Here is a 17,601-nt window from a genome sequence, read left to right on the forward strand (position 1 = left end):
GATGGAACAATAAATTCTGATTTATACTAGCAAATTCTACAGGAAAATGTCAGGATATCTGTTTGTGCACTGAGTCTGAAGAGAAAGTGGGTCATCCAGCAAGACAACGAGCCTAAACACACGAGTCGTTCTACCACAGAACGGTTAAAGAATAATAAAATTTATGTTTTGGAATGTCCAAGTCAAAGTCCTGACCTTAATCCAACAGAAATGTTGTGGAAGAACCTGAAGCAAGCAGTTCATGGGAGGAAACCCACCAACATCCCAGAGTGGAAGCTGTTCTGTACTGAGGAACGGGATAAAATTCCTCCAAGCCGATGTGCAGGACTGATCAACAGTTACCGGAAGTAGTTGTAGGTATTGCTGTACAAGGGGATCAGACCAGATACTGAAAGCATAGGTTCACATACTTTTGCCACTCACAGACATGTAATATTAGATCACTTTCCTCAATAAATAAATGTATATATAATATAGTACAATATTTTTGTCTTATTTGTTTAATTGGGTTCTTGTTCTACATGAGTGACCCCTCTCCTCTGACTTCTCTGGGGGTGTAGATGGAGCCCCTCAACTCAATCCACATAGTCTTCCTCCAAAAAAAAAAGAAAAAAAAAGCCACTCTGTAATAACTGCTCCAGAAGCTGCGACACATTCAGGCTTTTTCGGGAGTGCACCGCCACTATAAGACACCGATAAATCACACGCTGAGCGAAAACCAGTAGAAAACTAGCAGTCAGAAAAAACTGACAAACATGCAAAAACCTGCTGTATAAAGTTTTACAGGAAGACCGCTAGAGAGGAGAAGCCATTTACTGGTAGTTTCTCTGCACGGCCCTGTAGCGCTGTGCTGATTGGCCTGTACCCGCTGACACACAACTCAAGATACACACGTAAAATGTTTGGTTGTGCTGATTACAGCACTCAGCCTCTGAGTGGTCAATCAAGTTAGACTGCCTGATTATAATTTAGGAGGCGGGTTGCTCAGCTTAGCCAAAGCAGATTAGCATTTTTAAAAATGTGTCTCAGTTCAGTTTATGGCTAATTACTAAATTCCAGAGGTGTGAGATACCAAAACACTTAATACATTTTGAAGAGGACATTTGTGACTAAATATGGAACTTTGCGTTTGTTTTCTTCAATAAAGCTGATGGACTTTATACCGATGGAAATGTGCATGATTTATAAAACCTCGAGCGAACTGGATTTTCGTCTATGTAGGTAATGTAAGGTAGTAAACGTTTATACAAGTCCGATCTTTGGTTTAAATGTTATAATTTTATTGTGGCAGTTGTATATGGTGTTTTACTATCAAAAAGCTTTAGTCATGCTCAATGTTTTCGTGGAGAGGTGCGAATTGTTTGCCCAGCAGGGGGCTCAAACTCCGCCCCTTTCCCATCCCCCTGCTCACCAGCAGTTAAGCACACAGTCATGAAAATGCGCACACAGAAAGCCACCAGTGTCCTGACTAATCATGTACCAGAACTGCGGCGATAAAATAATTCATTGGTTTATACTAATTGAAAATGTCCGATAAGTCGTTTTCCATTCCGCTGGTGGAATGAACGCAAGTGTCGGGGCGGAAGTGGTTAATGAAGTGTACTCAATATGTATAACCAACATGTAGAATATGGACCCCCCTAATGTCCCTACCATGGTTGCGCCCTTGGCATCAGACACGAGCATGGAGCAAGTGGAGCACTGGGGCATGAACATTCCGGGGTACAGTGGAACTATAACAGGTCCATAAATGCTTACTATATCAAAAGAAAGTGACTGATTTTTACATGGTTCCAAAAATATTAGCACCTCTGAGTAAGAAAGAAAGAGTGAATGATTGACTGAAAGACTGATTTTACATGGTTCCAGTATTATTGGTACCAACACGCTCCGATCACGTCACAGAGCTCAGACTTTTTCTTTACTCTGATGTTTGAACATTAACTGATGCTCTTCACCTGTATCTGCATGTTGTTGTTTTTTTTGGACTGTGATGCTGCCACATGATTGGCTGATTAGACAACTGCATGAACGTACAGGTGTTCCTAATAACTAATAACAGCTCTGACCCGTCGAGGCATGGACTCCACAAGACCTCTGAAGATGTGCTGTGGTTTCTGGCACCAAGACATTAGCAGCAGATCCTTTAAGTCCTGCAAGTTGTGTCCATGCATCGGACTTGTTTGTCCAGAGAAACGTCACATTTGGACGAATTCATCGTCGCCATGTCAAATACACCAGCCTAAGACACATTGTGAGGTACTGAGACTCTCTACCTTTTTGTTTCAGTTTTAAGGTTTCTTGTATTTTGGACTGACCCAGTTTTTTTTTTAATCTCTGTACACCTTTATTTTTACCATTTCAGCCACTACAGGACCACCGCTGGTCACTTTATTTGGCTGACGGATGATTTCCAAGAATACGATCCTCAGAGTGAAGCACGATGGCGGTAGCATCCTTTTGAGCGTTTCACTCAGCTGCTATTGGTTGCTTCTTTGACTAATCCCCTCTTTACCCAGTCACTGATGTTGGCTGAATGACCTCCTCTAGTACCCCTTAGAGAAATTTTCATTTTAAAATAATGTGTTTAACTGAATTATGTGTTCCAGTTTGGAACCCTACAAAATGTGGACAAGTTAAAGAGGCAAGGTGGAGGAATACTTATGCAAGACATTGTCTGCTAGCTTACTGGCTTCAGTCCGACACTTCATGTGCCGTACATTTGAAATAAGTATGAATCTAAGTGTGAAATTGTTCATTTCTTTAAGGACCCATTTGATGATGATTTAAAAGAGTCATCAGGTTTCTTTTCGGTATGAATTACTCAGCATTTATTGACTTCATGAGAAACAAAGGGACAGTCACAAAAAGGACAAAACAGTACTGTTACTCAGAACAGAGATGGCGATCATACGAGAGAGTGTCAGATTTGCGCAGAAGAAAGAGAAAAAGTGGATACGGTTTTTTGAAGGTTTTTTTTTTTTGTTTTGTTTTTTTTTTTTTTAATTCATGTTATGCCGTGATCCCGTGTGTTCGATTGATTCGTATGCTTTTTAACGATTCAGTCGTGGAACAGGTCAAAGAAGCTGTGGTCATCAGACGCCTCCTCTAAAGCCACACCGTCACAGTAATCAGGAAGTTTAAACGCTTGTATCTCGTCAAAGTCAATCTCTACGTTGAAGAATCTGAGGAGGAACAAACAGAGAATCATTTTAATAAGGTTTAAAATTGGATAATCAGCCTTGACTCTTACAGTAATGCCCCACACAGGCATTTCTACAGCTATATTTCACTTATACCTATATTTATATATTTATTCCTATAGTGGTATTATACCTATAACTATACTTATATATTTATATCTATAACTATATTTATACCTATCACTATATTTCACCTATAGCTTTATTTATACCTATTGTTGTATTTCACGAACGCATATAAATATTTAGATAGAACATAGATTGCATTAGAGATTTTTAGGTTCACATTATAACAATAGGACATGAGACACGCCGGTGTTGTACTCTACAACAAGATCTTTACACATCGAGACCAAGACAAAAGAGAACGAGAACAAAATCGCAAAGCAGGCACGCTGTTATATAAGGCGTAAAACACTCATAGGCATGCTGTTATAGGAAAATAATCAATGATGGGGTGGTGCGATGCAGCTGGACACAAAGCACAGCTGATTATTCTCCCATAACAGCACGTCCTCCTGTCTTTTATTCTTCTTACGCCACAGCAATCTGCCAGCGATTGCAAACGATGCCAAAAGTTTTACTGTTTATGGCTACTTAATTAATGCAATGTCTAAAAACACTCATTCATTACTGAAAACCTCGCTATTTCGACAATTACACATAGAGTACACGTCCCTGTGAAGGTGCCGTTACCATGGAAACGTACTCGAACGAGTATGTTTAATAAGACAGAATACAGGGGGATGGAGAAATACATCTTAAAGGGACTTTTAAAAGATTACAAGAGAGCCACTGGGGCTGTGGGCCATCAGAAAATCCCAGGAATGACATCATCAGAGTTAATGTAGAAAAGACAAATCCTAGGAATGGTAAAAAGAAAAAAAAAAAACTGCACCACTCGCTCAAATTCCCCTGAGTGTAAGGGACGGTACCCAGAGATCAGCCACATAAGTAGCCCTAATTTTCCAGACCTCTGATAAATAACCAGTGCATTTATTTATTTAAATAAATAAAGATCCAGTACTGTAAATGGAAAACCAGTATTGGGGAGATTTTTACATGTGCGTAAAGTTATCTGAAGCGAATGTTAAGCGTGTTAAGCTTCACACTGGCTTTTTAAAACCGCACACACAGCAGCACTGTATATCTGGAAGCACGTTTTGATACCCATTTGTCATATTGATTGGACGCAATGCATGCAGAAAGCAAAGCTGACTCACTTGAAGATGAGGTCATACTTCTCGCTGTGGTAGATGCAGGAAACAGGGACGCACCCGCAGGAAGTGGTAATAATCGAGTAGTGGGCTGCTGATCAAAGCCATTTCATCATCATCACCATCATCTTATTATTATTATTATTATTATTATTATTATTATTATTGGTATTATCCGTGAAACAGCTAGTGAGTCCCGAATGTGAACTCCGGCTCAAATGGAATTGGAAACATAGACATGACATTACTGTAATTGTATGAACAACTCTACCAGGCCACGACGGAAACGGTCCCTCGGACCCTGTGTATACTGACCCTGTGAGTGATGCGTGTCGAGGTGGTCAGATATGTTGCCGGACCATATGCGCACCCTGAGGCCCTGCTCAGACTTATCGAGGCTCCCCAGGTACAGCTCGTCCTGGTGTGTGGCGTCGGCCGGCACCTCCAACGGGTGACTGTGAGACGGCAGGGACTGCTTCTTACAGCTGTCGTTCTTGCTGTCAAACTCGTATATCACATCCTGCGTTCGAGATAAAGGCCCGTGGAGTTAAATCTAGAAGGCTATAATAATAACTTTATTTAAGTAGCACTGTTTATAAATGTACACTAACGTATAGTGAAGAAGAAAGAAAGACAAATGAAATGGGCAAAAAATAATGGAAATGCAACAAATAATAGCATATACAGTCGGCTCGGCAGGGTGTGTAATGGACGTGGACATGCTGAGGTGGAAATAAAGACATAGTGATGTCGTGTGTGAAAGTGCAGCATTACCTGCTCGAAGTGTACGAGTACATCCAGGTGCGAGGTTCTGTTCGATTTGCTGTCCTCCACAAAGCGAAGGTACTTCTTAGCGGCATCGTACTTGAAATCCCCCCAAACCGTCGTATCGTCCTTGGCAGAAGTCTGTGTGTGTGTATATTTTATATATATATATATATATATATATATATATATATATATATATATATATATATATATATATATATATATATATATATATATATATATATAGATATAGATATAAAACATTTATGAGGATATGCATGCATGTGAGTCATTACAGCTTTTTAAAAAAAATTATTATCGATTTCCCTTTTTTTCCCACACCTACAGAATTCAAAGCAGCTAAACGTAAACACTCGAGAGAAGAACTTTTCCTGCAAGTTCAAGCTGGCATTCCTTCAGCTTTAGATGAAAAGCTTTCGGTTCAGACGACCAGACGATTCTAACCATAACTTAATTAAGAAGAAAAAAAATGAATAAATAATACAACAGAGCGTCCTGAAGTGTTTTATTCGTCGCATCTGCCTGGAAGTATTTATTAAAGAATGACACATTCTACGTTTAAACGGTTTAGAGTTGTATTTAATGTTTTAAAATGTCCGCGAAATCCCTGGAATTCATTCAGAGAGCCACGAATTGAAGTGATTGAAAAGTGAGTTGTGTTGAAAGCGTGTACGTACCACACTGAGCAAGCCTTTGGTCTTCGCTGGTGATCCTGGGAAAGAAATCAGAAAACATGAACATCAGTGACGTTATGGCGTTGACGGATCAATGACTGAATGAATGTAAAATAAACAAACGACGAGGGAGCAGAACTTACGGCATGGCTCGCGGCTGGAGGAGACCCAGGCCATCGGGCTGAGGCACAAGAAAGCCACGCAGAACAGCTCGATGGTGCGCATCTTTGCTATTCGTCTGATTTTCCTCAAGTCCAGATGCATCCAGTGGTGCTATTTATCCCACAGAACTCCCCCCCCACCCTCACTGCCTCGTCGATAGACGTTACACAATCACCTGCTGGTTGTGCACGCAGGAGAACCTTCGGACTAACACGGCCATGGAGACAAACAGGCGTTATTAAAACAAACTCATCTGGCCTCCCAGCAGCACGCTGGAGGTTCTCGCTCAGCCACGGGGGAGCCGGTGACACTGCACCAGTGGGACATTAGTTCACGTAAGGTGATGTTTACCGCAAAAAACCATCTGAAGAAACCCACAGTCACGCAGGTGTAAAAATAAAACCTCGCTTATTTATTATTGGAGAGGGTTTGAAACGTTCAGCACATTTCCCAAGACGTTTCCTTTTTAACCCTTCCGTGGACTGAATGTTCTTCTCAGTCTGGAACGTCATCGCTTCCTGCTGAACGATGATTAAAAGATGGATGATAGATACGACAGAGACATCTACCTCGTGACTAACTCCATTTGTCACAAGCAAAGAAACGACACGTATTTCGCTGGGAAACTCCACTCAAATGGATGACCGATTCATGACGTATCAAATGAATTACGCTACTTTTATTATCAAATAAACATGGCACTCTTAGAATACAGAAGTGTATTTGTTGTTTTGAATCTTTAATCAAACTTTCGGTGAACTTTCATTTACCAGATTTCAAGGTTGATCTGGTTGTGCTATCTGGAGGGTTCTTAAAAGGTTTGATGGAGAACCGAAGAACGGAAGGTTTTCCTGTGATAGGTGACACCGAATCGAAGGCAAAGAGCTCTTAACTATCCAGACATTCATCAAGGAACCTGTATTTCTAAAGTTCTCGTTGAGTATCGCCGTGTCGTGTTATTCAAGCTGTCGTGTCTTTAAAGACCTCACTTGGCTTAAACTCTGGACGCAGGTGACGGGGGGGCATGTTTGTTCGGTTTCGCAGCGTGTGATCCAACATCTTCACCAACAGAGAACTTGAGAGCATCTGGGGACAGAGTGGGAACGACGTGGACGCGCTCGCTGTAGATATGCGGCGTGGATTCGCAGAGTTTGTTCTCGGTAGAAGAGGCATGATGACTCAATAAACCAGTTCGATGAAAGAAAAAAAAGAATCTATGGAGAATAGTACTCGGGATTTCTCAACTCTACGATGTCCACATCAGATCGGTTCATTCTGCGGTGTAACGGTGAAAGAACGAAACTCTGACCACTTTCATCCAGTACAAATGAGTCACGGCAGCCTGATTAATACCCAACTTCCTCAGCTGGTAATTACCTCACACCACGAAAAGTGTCTGTTGGTTTTGTTCTAAGAAACGCTGAATCCCTGAAACCCACATATCAGAAGCAGGTAATAACCGCAGGAGCAGGCAGGGTTTTTGGTCTATGGCGGGCTTCTCAAACTCAAATCCTGCACATCTGCAGAGCTTCGGAGTTTTCCAGGTCCGATCCAGCTCTATACCCAGATAGGATGACCAGTATAACAGCCTTTTCTAGATATTGCGCCCTCTCCTGGTTAATCTTCTGTAACACAGTCTTCAGACACAAATTGCACACAAATGTATGATCCATCCAGCCATCCATCCATCTTCAACCACTTACTCCTTTTCAGGGTCACGGGAACCTGGAGTCTATTCCAGGGAGCATCGGGCACAAGGCGGGGTACACCCTGGACAGTGTGCCAGTCCATCACAGGGCACAATCACACACCCATTCATACACTACGGACACTTTAGACACGCCAATCAGCCTACCATGCATGTCTTTGGACTGGGGGAGGAAACCGGAGTACCCGGAGGAAACCCCCGCAGCATGGGGAGAACATGCAAACTCCGCACACACAAGGCCACGGGAAATGTATGATCTAGCTTTTAATTAAAAAAAAAAAATTTTTTTAAATCTCCGTCTTTTCTAATTAAAGCCAAAACATATGATGAACTTATTAAAAAAAAAAAAAAGTTTGAAATTATAAAAGCAGAATTGTACAAATGTAATGTGTCCAAGGCTTGGGGTTTATAACGTCCAGGAACTCCTGGTTTCATTGGTCTCGGATCATTTGGTTGGTCAGTCAGGTAGCCGATTAGCTAACTAGCATGCAAGCCACAATCATGATCGTCTTCCTATATTCCACACATGTGAAGTACAGCGTGTTTATGACCGGTTCATCGAATCTAGCAGTCTTAAAAGAAAAGCAGAAAATTGAGAAAGAAAGGAGGGGAAGGCCAGAGAACTGCTGACATTGCAAGAAAATGGACGAAAATGGGAACGGTGCATCGAGTAGTAGAGTACGTATGAATCAGTGACACAGAAAGAGAGAGAGAGAGACGGTGAGAGAGGGAGGAGACATTGTAAAGCAGGTTTCATGGAAATGATAGAAGAAGGGAAGAGAAAGTGGACTTGGGGAAGCCAGTGCTTCTGGGCTGAGTGGAAGAAACTGTGTGTGTGTGTGTGTGTGTGTGTGTGTGTGTGACTGAATGAAATATATTAAACATGCAATGCCAAAGCGAATGGTGAAAATTTGCATAAATCTTATCCATTGCAGTATTGCAAATGTTTAACCATTTACCCATTAGTATACTGAATGTACGGTATTGCTGTGTGTGTGTGTGGGTGTGTGTGTGGGTGTGTGTGTGGGTGTGTATGTGTGTGTGTATGTGTGTGTGTGGGTGTATCACCGCTGTTCACCAGGAAGTGACGCCCCGTACGTCGCTTCGTGCTGGACCCGCCTCCTCTCTGTGAGTGGATCAGAGGAATGCCAGGAAGAGGATTAGGATACGGGCAGTTATTTGCATTCTTGAAGACGAGAATATCCCCACCGCTGTGAGAATTGACTCATGCTTCTGTAATTTTGCATAAATGACAACTTTACAGTATCACTCTTAATGCAGGAAGGAACACAGAGAATATTCACGTGCTTTGCTGCGTCTCTAAGAACCTTCACGACTTTACGTGCATCTACAGACCCACTTTATATACGTGATGTCCTAGTAAATGTGTGTGTGCAGAAACTCAGAGAAGGTCATGGCCTTTTCTGTAATATAGACTTTTTCCTTTATTTCCCCCCACCCAAAGCCATGATGCAAACCTGCAGATCAGAAATGGCTACAGAAGAAATGCTAGCGTTGTGATTGGCTGGCCGGTGTGCATTAATTAATGACTGGGAGCGCCCTTGCGTTTCTCACATAATGCGCCGTTTCCCCTGAATAACATTACAATGAAAATTTATCATTCATACGTCCAAGTATACGCAAAAAGATAAGCAGAGAGTTGTCTGAGGAGGATCGAAACAAGGACAAAGCCGAGCACGGTCAACATAAAGGCTACGGGACCATCTCTAAAGAGCGTGATGTTCCTACATCATCATGATCCCAAACACACGATATAGTTGCAGTTAATATATATATATATTGCAGTAAGGGGTCACACCAGATACAGGACATATTTATGCAGAAATATAGACAATTCTAAAGGGTTCACAAACTTTCAAGCACCACTGTAGTTTGTGAAATCACTTTTTCACATTCAGCCATGACGCTCCTTCATCACACCCACCCCTTTATTATGTATTTTCCTCTAAACAGCATGACATCGAGCGGTTAAAGTATATTAATCGGATGTTGATTTATTTACGGTTTTATCCCGTCGGTTTACGCTTTACACCGCGCCTCTCTCTTTCACTGCAGATGCTCCGCGTGAACAACAGAGCGATGCGCTCGGGCGGCCGATTTACACGAACGGTGTGTTTTCTTTGAAGTGGGATTGTGGAAAGTCTTGACGATGATGAGGATGATAGTGAGGATGATGTCAAGGTTTTGGTAAAACTCCTGTTTCATGAAAAGGGAGAGCGGGGGCGATGAGTGTGGGCAGTAATAAAGAAATGCGAAGTGTTGCTCAACTCAAAAACCCAATTGGAACGAAACAGGAACTGGAAATGCATGTCCAGTCGATTTCAGTTCTGTTTGCAAACATCGGTCCTCGATACAGTGCATTTGCAAAAGATGACCTTTAGTAACGTTAATATTAGAATATTAGTAATATGAGCAGAACATTCACGTCTCTGAGTTCAACGCAGAGCGACCGCGGCGTGAAGAAAGCAGAATCGCATTGCTTGGTGCTGATTTTTATATGACACCGTTTCTACATTATGAAGGATAACAAAACAAAAAGCAAAACAGCTTTCGGCGTCAGGGAGTCCCAGAAAAAGTGAGACTGAAAGAAATGCTGGGAGACCTGATGCTTCTGCTGAGCATGACGGAAATCCAGGGAGAATCTGTGTTTGATTCACGTAAGCGTTTCTTAATGCAAGACGCAAACAATTAAGAATACCAGATGCATCATTCAGATACTCGCCTTCGCTTCGATTCATCAAAGAAAAAAATGATAACAAATGACATACTTTTTTTTTTTGCAAGGTTCATTTGAATTTGTTTTACTGTAAATGTATGACTGTTACTTTTTTTAAAAATAAATAATAATAAAAATAATCAGTGAACGAGTATCAAAAAGCAATCAAGAAAGCAAGATAACCCTCGACATGACGCTACCAGCACCATGCTTCACTGCGTTTGCATTTCAGCAGCGGGCCGTTATACTCTCCTGACCTCGTCGTTTAATCCTTAATTCTTCTGCAAACTACTGGGTGTTAAATAGTTACCTCTGGGAACATCATGTACGTTTACATGCTTACACGCAAGATGAATAACGAAATGATAACTCATTTAAATAAAAATACTCCAAATATCACGGAAGACGATTTTATACTCATTGGAACGTCAGCACAATCTGCTCAGTCTACTTTAGTTTAACCTCGAGTTCCTACTTCCTGTCAGGTGGCTCGGCTAAAATGTCGCCTCCACCGCGCCTTTCACTTCCAGTTACACGGTTTACCTGAAAAGCAGTATTCGATAACACACCGAGTCTCGCCGCCGATCCCGGGATCGATCACTTCACGCTTACAGTTTGAATTTTTTTTTTCTTTCCACCTTGTTCGTTGCATGTGTCTCAGGTCATTAAGCACTGAGCCGAAACAGGAGCGTCAGAGCAGAGAGAAACCCCGCTCCAAAAGTTTACCTCAAGTTCGTTGAAATCGTTCGAATATGATGGAATGGGTGCACGGGAAAAGCAAGAAGAATACATGTCCAAAAAGCATGGATTTTGTTTTCCAGAACTAATTCATCATTCTGAATACGGTCCAAGTCATGATTCTTAAAGTCTTAAGTGTCTACTATCATATGAGCCATTAACCACTACTGTGGTGTGTGAGATCACAAAACAAATCAATGCTGAACACAGGAACCCCAAACAGACAAAACTGCCATTTTTTGTCTACCGTGAAAAGAAATTGAATGAATGTAAAGCTGTAATTGTTAGCAGATTGCTGTGGTATAAGAGGAATAAAACACTTGTGCTGTTACTGATACTGTCTTTTATTCCTCACTAATGAGCTCTCTCGACATCTTCACTGGATTTGGAGGACTGAGTGATTCTGTCTAGTGAATTTTCTAGATACTATCTATTAAGAAGAACTTCATCAGGTGCTGGACCTGTATTTTCTCTGCTGCTGATATTCCGGCCATCCAGGGGGTTTTCCGGGTATTTATATAAAATTTATGCCATGATTTAGTAAGAAAACAGCTGGATCCTCAGAAATCTGCATCTCAGCAAGAGCGGAAATCACATCTTTGAACACCTGGACAATCCCATAACGTGTACATACCTAGAGTAGAGTACACAGCTTGCAGCGGTGGTGTGGTTTAGGGTTTAAATCCTGATGTATACATGTAGTGATGTCGGATACATTCTTTAATATGATGATCGTGATAACGAGTCTTTATGGGTCACAGCACAGTGAAATTCTTTTCTTCACATACCCCAGGAAGTTGGGGTCAGAGCGCTGGGTCAGCCATGATACAGCGCCCCCTGGAGCAGAGAGAGCTAAGGGCCTTGCTCAAGGGCCCAACAGTGGCAGCTTGGCAGTGCTGGGGCTTGAACCCCCGACCCTCTGAACTGCTAAGCCACCACTGCCCCCTCTCTATCTATATATATATATTTATTTAAGAATTAGCAGTTATTTCAAGTATTTCTTCTTTTACCTAGCCTACCTCGAGTAATATATTCAGAATTTCTTTAAAAATGAAAATGTCCGATAAGTCGTTTTCAATTCCGCCGGCGGGATGGAGCGCCAAGTGTCGGGGTTTATGGGATTAAAGAGTGACACACCATACTTTTGAATCATTTAAGGTTGCATTTAATGTTGTGGAACATTGTGGACACTGATTGTTGAGTACTGAAATACTCAACAATATTTTATATATATATATTTCAAAATAATAAATAAAATAGAATTTTTACAGGATCAAATACAGTTTCCGGTGCAGAAGAACTGTGGCTTTGTTTCGGATGGAAATACTTCATCAGCTGAGCGCAGAGGACAAACTACGGACCAATAATCTACACATGCATTCCTTAATTTTTCTTTATGCAAGAAAATAAATAAACAGCAATGGGATGAATGAAAAGAAATGAGAAATGACAAAATGAAGGGGGGGGGGGGGGGGGGGTTTACAGTATCATGCATGACCAGGAGTTCCCGTTTTTTCACTTTCCCTATGACATAAGGGCTTCCACCGACTGTCACGTGACCCCAGACTGAGAGTAGTGTGCACACACACACACACACACACACCATTACAACCATTTTCTGCAGAAAAAAAAAATGCATTACCTAGATAAGTAACACAAACTAAACAAACCTCAGATAATAATAATAATAACCACCATCATAATCAATCACCATTATTATTATTATTATTATTATTATTATTATTATTATTATTATTATTATTATTATAACGGTGATTGGTTATGATGGTGGTTATTATTATTATTATTATTATTATTATTATAGTGTAAAAAGTAGTAATATAGTAATAATAATAATTATTATAATTATTATTATAACAATGGTGATTGGTTATGATGGTGGTTAGTAATATAGTAATAATGGTGATGGGTTAGGGTTAGTTTTAACTGTAAGGAAGGAAAGCCCCATATTACAAAGTGAAACGATTGTTGTGTATATATATCCACACTTCTCTTACACACTCACACACACACAGCGATCAGCACGGTCTATACAAGATACACTCCACTCAATCCACGGCTCTCAGAGGTGAGTGTGTGTGTGATGCTGAGCTCCACTCCATCACACAACAATACGATTAACAGGCTTCATTATTCATTCCTTCTCTATTCTTTTTTTTAAAATTAATTTTATTAATTAAGTAAATTTCCACACGTTTGGCAGCTACTTAGTTTTTTTTAGCAGATGAATATTAAATCAGGATAAACCGCCAGATATTAGAGATTTATAGAATAGTTATTAAGGTAAGTGTGATGCAAATATAATACTATTAACGATCAATAATACAGACTTTTTAATTTATTTATAGTCTAGTCGCACGTAAGTGAAACTACTAATATATTTCAAACTGACGATTTTGTTCTGCTAATACCATGTTCAATTATTATTATTATTATTATTACTTTTTTGTTTCAAGATTGTATTATTATTTGGTGTTATAAGATCTTTCTGCTTTGGATTTCCAGGGGGAAAAAAAAAAAAAAAGAAAGAAAAGAAAAAAAAGTAAATATTTAATATCACCGTTCCAGTTGAACTTTTTGGTCTTCTTTAAAACTGTTGGTTCACCTGCAGGGTTTATAGAGTGAGGAATAACTTTATTACATATAAATGATTATTTAGGTGCTGTGGACCTGATAGACTGCGCTCAGAGTTAGGGTGTGTGTGTGTGTATCCACAGGGGTTAGGTTTAGGGTGAGCCTATGAGGATAACATTTGATAATTCCTTATTTACTTATTTATTTTGCTTGTGTGTGTGTGTGTGTGTGTGTGTGTGTGTGTGTGTGTGTGTGTTAGATGGCATGGTACAGAACAGCTCTGTGGTTCTGGCTCTTAGCAGCAGTGTATGAGACATGCTGCTCTTCTCCTAGTAGTTTGTCCAGCTCGCTCAGCCTGACCCGCGCCGTCCGCTCCCGCGTCCAGCAGCTTCTCCTCAGATACGTAAGTGACCAGACCCAGACCTCCATCACTGTTTCATCACCTCGCTGCTGCAGCGTTCTCGCTATTTCACGGTCACGCTGGAGGATGATGTGGAGCGACTTCTGAGTGACATGTTAATTAATACTGAAGATATTACTGGGATTTGCCTTGACACTAGTTTGCTGGTTAATTTTCTGAACAAACAAATAAATATTTATGACTTTTTTTTTTGGGCAGAAAGAAGAACAGTTTGGTGATACACACTTTGATGACAAGAGGATTGCATTAAACACACTACCATCAGTCACCATAAACTATCGGACCTGGCTGCAGATGAAGGTGTGTGTGTGTGAGAGTGTGAGTGTGAGTGTGAGAGAGTCTGCACAGATCTCTATGCGCATTGTAACTTGCCATGGCACGAGGTTTTACTCTTGAACATTGTATATGTGTGTGTAGGACACTGAGCGCTTGTACCGCGCTTCTCGTGACCTCCAATCGTTCTGGACTCACCTGGAGAGCCAGCGTCAGAAACTGCACGGGAACAGTGACGGATCTGGAGAGACCGGGGTGAAGAAGCGAAACAGGCGAGGAAGGCAGAGTCAATCCTTGTCCGAGAGCATTCTGGGAATCCAGCTGGACATCCGGGACCTCATGAGACAAGTCAACTCTCAGGTATGCGAGACTACACACTGTATGAAGATAAACGGATGTTATTACACGAGCGCTCACCTATCGCTAGCGTCTCCGCGTTCCGCGTGCGCTCGAGATCAGTTCTGAGCCAGTCAGAAGAGAGAACGCCGACGGATGCTGTTCTCGGGGTCCTGATATTGGGTTAGTCTGACGGAACGAGCAGTTTGCGTCATCCAACGGTGATAATCCCATGATGCCGTTCACCAGACCAGAAATCTGTAGAAAAATAACTAACTAACTAACAATAAATCATTCGCATCATTTTCTGATAACAAAAACAAAGAGTGATAAATCAAGTACGAGTCAAGTGCTGTGAAAACGCTCATTCACATTTCTAGAGCTTCTAGAACTTCTCCTTAACGTAGTTTCGGTCTTGTACAGCTGTCGAAAACGATGAGTAATCATCACACTCTCCAGGCTTACTAACGTTAGAGGGGAGCGCGTGAGCGACCATGTGGCAAAAGTCCATGGGAAGTTCTGGGGCTCTTCTCATCAAAACTGTTTCATTCTGTAGTTTCAGTAGACTTCCCCGTGTTCATCGGCGGACGATGAGACCGAAGATGAATGCTTCGTCGTGCTTAACAAGAATTCATTATCAGCGATGTAGAAATCAGACAGCATCTTCACGACCACGTTCAGAAGACGGTTCCATACGTACGGTCCGCTCTTGCGGTAAAGATTTCCCATATGTCTGAGCGCTGAAGCAATGCTGATGTTGCTCAATACGGCAGAAACCGCAGAGGATGTTTGTGGTTGTTATTGCAGTGTCGTACTAGTCACAGCCAATCTGACAGTAATATACTGGCACATGGTCATATTGAAGACCAGACAGTCTGGACTGCATGCTTTTGCTGAGCAGAAAAGTCGTGAGATGTTTGGATGGAAACCGCTGATGGTTTTTTTGGTCTATGTCAGGGGTGCGCAAACTTTTTTGGATGCAAAACAGAATTTCCAAGGACATCCCCACTCCCTAGCTGTACGATCACGGCACAGATGTAATCCTTTCAACCTGTCATTTGATATCTAAATAATAACCCTAAAATCCTTTCTAGTTGACAGTAATCTCCATCCACCACCGTGTGATTTCACAAATACGGTATGAGCTCGGCTCAGCCTCGTATTAAACCGGAAATTGTTTTTGAAAATGTACTGAGGTGGTTAAAAGTAAAAAATGATAGTAATATTATAGCCTGTGTCTTTCGCGCTTTCTTCACAGCTACACAGCATAAGCACGTTAAAGAATGAGGATGACAACACGCACACACCTCCTCCAACCACCACTTCCTCTTCGACCTCGACCGTGTCTTCGCCCGGCTCTGCTCGCCCTGCTCTGGAACCGATCCGGTCCTCCACTCTCCGCACCAAGGACGTCCCTCAGTCAGTCACTCCGCCCAGAGAGGACGCGTCTTCTCCGGTCGCGGTGCAGCAGAACGCTCCCGAGCCTGTCTCGTCTCAGTGGGTGTCCGTTCTCGAGGGCTACGTCATCCTCCGTGACCTCGAGCGGTACCTAAGCAGACTAGTGAGGGATTATACGCTGCTGCGGGCTAAATCCTGACCGGGAACCAGCACGTGAACGGAGAAAAAAAAAAAGAAAAAGTAAAAAAAAAAAAAAAAAAAAAAAAAACAAATGGGGAAACAAAGTGTTTAACCCTGCACACACCAGCACATTCCAATGCACCTAAGACGAGGGCGTGAGTACCTCAATTAGCGTTTATTTATTTTTGCGACGATATTTATTTATTTTAAACAAGCTTACCTTCCAAAGTATTTTCTCACCGTGTCTAGTTTAACATTTTAAAGCTGCAGTTTGTGATTTTTATTTATTTTTAAAGATAAAAGTATCTCATTTCAGGGATCCCTAGAAAGAATGTGATTCACGATACTGCTGTACAGCAGTCCTGCATATTTCCTTTATTCCTGGCATCTGTTTACGTTTTTCCGGGCCAGAAATAAGCTGAAATCCTCCCCGTTTTCTGTTAAAAAAAAAAAAAAAGAAAAGGGAACTGATACTTGGCGTGTTACTCGTTTCACCTCACAGGCAGCCTAAATACAACTGATCACAAACTGCTCCTTACGTGGCCTACCGGTGTTTATAATTTCTAAATAATGTCTAATTTTATGTCCTTATCATTTCATTTTTGTCCTTGAGGGAGTAATAGTGATGGAACTGAGGCAGCTGCAAGATAATAGATCTAATAGGTCTAATCTAATATACGTTCATATTGGGCGTACCAGAAGGGAAAAAAAAGAGAAAAAGATTGACCTGTTCACCGGTCAAAAGTGTTTCAAACGGAACAACGTTCCACAATACCTCACAGCGGTTTAAAAATGTATCAAAATATTACTTCTTACTCAGGCGTGGGAGGGGATTTCTGGTTTGAATCCCCCTAAAATATTTTCTCAAAGTGCCAAATGCTTATTCCTGGCTGGGTATCGTGACACATACTGTACACAGCGCAGACGATTACACTCATGTCTTGCGCAGTGATTGTGCAAGACGTCAAAGTCATCGTTACGATTCCTCCAGTTTCGACGTTCTCGGTAGATCGAGATCGACTTTTGCACTAGTTTGTTGGAGCTTGAAAAAGAAAGAATCATGGATGTTCTTACTGAAGCTACTGACTTATGTATTTCATATCCACTGTGAAAACCGAGAAAGAAAAGGGACCAAGTACGTGTTGCACTGTTGAACGGTCTATTATTTAA

The 17,601-nt window shown here is 41.4% G+C and overlaps 2 protein-coding genes across 3 annotated transcripts; one reads left to right on the forward strand and one right to left on the reverse strand.

Moving 5' to 3' along the window:
* Positions 1–2,807: 2,807 nt before the first annotated feature.
* Positions 2,808–6,174, reverse strand: epd (ependymin). 2 transcript variants are annotated; one of them, NM_001201021.1, is given in 6 exon segments: positions 2,808–3,185; positions 4,427–4,514; positions 4,736–4,940; positions 5,195–5,326; positions 5,887–5,921; positions 6,027–6,122. In NM_001201021.1, coding segments are annotated over 6 exon segments (666 nt in total). In that variant the 5' UTR covers positions 6,109–6,122; the 3' UTR covers positions 2,808–3,061.
* A 7,902-nt stretch (positions 6,175–14,076) lies between these two features.
* Positions 14,077–16,450, forward strand: LOC108259850 (uncharacterized). Its single transcript, XM_017459579.3, has 4 exons — positions 14,077–14,226; positions 14,443–14,544; positions 14,662–14,877; positions 16,112–16,450. Exons 1-4 carry the CDS (start codon positions 14,083–14,085, stop codon positions 16,448–16,450), a joined length of 801 nt encoding a protein of 266 aa, XP_017315068.1. The 5' UTR covers positions 14,077–14,082.
* The last annotated feature ends 1,151 nt before the right edge of the window (positions 16,451–17,601 follow it).

This window comes from Ictalurus punctatus, chromosome 28, assembly GCF_001660625.3.
Source record: "Ictalurus punctatus breed USDA103 chromosome 28, Coco_2.0, whole genome shotgun sequence".
Classification (NCBI taxonomy): domain Eukaryota; kingdom Metazoa; phylum Chordata; class Actinopteri; order Siluriformes; family Ictaluridae; genus Ictalurus; species Ictalurus punctatus.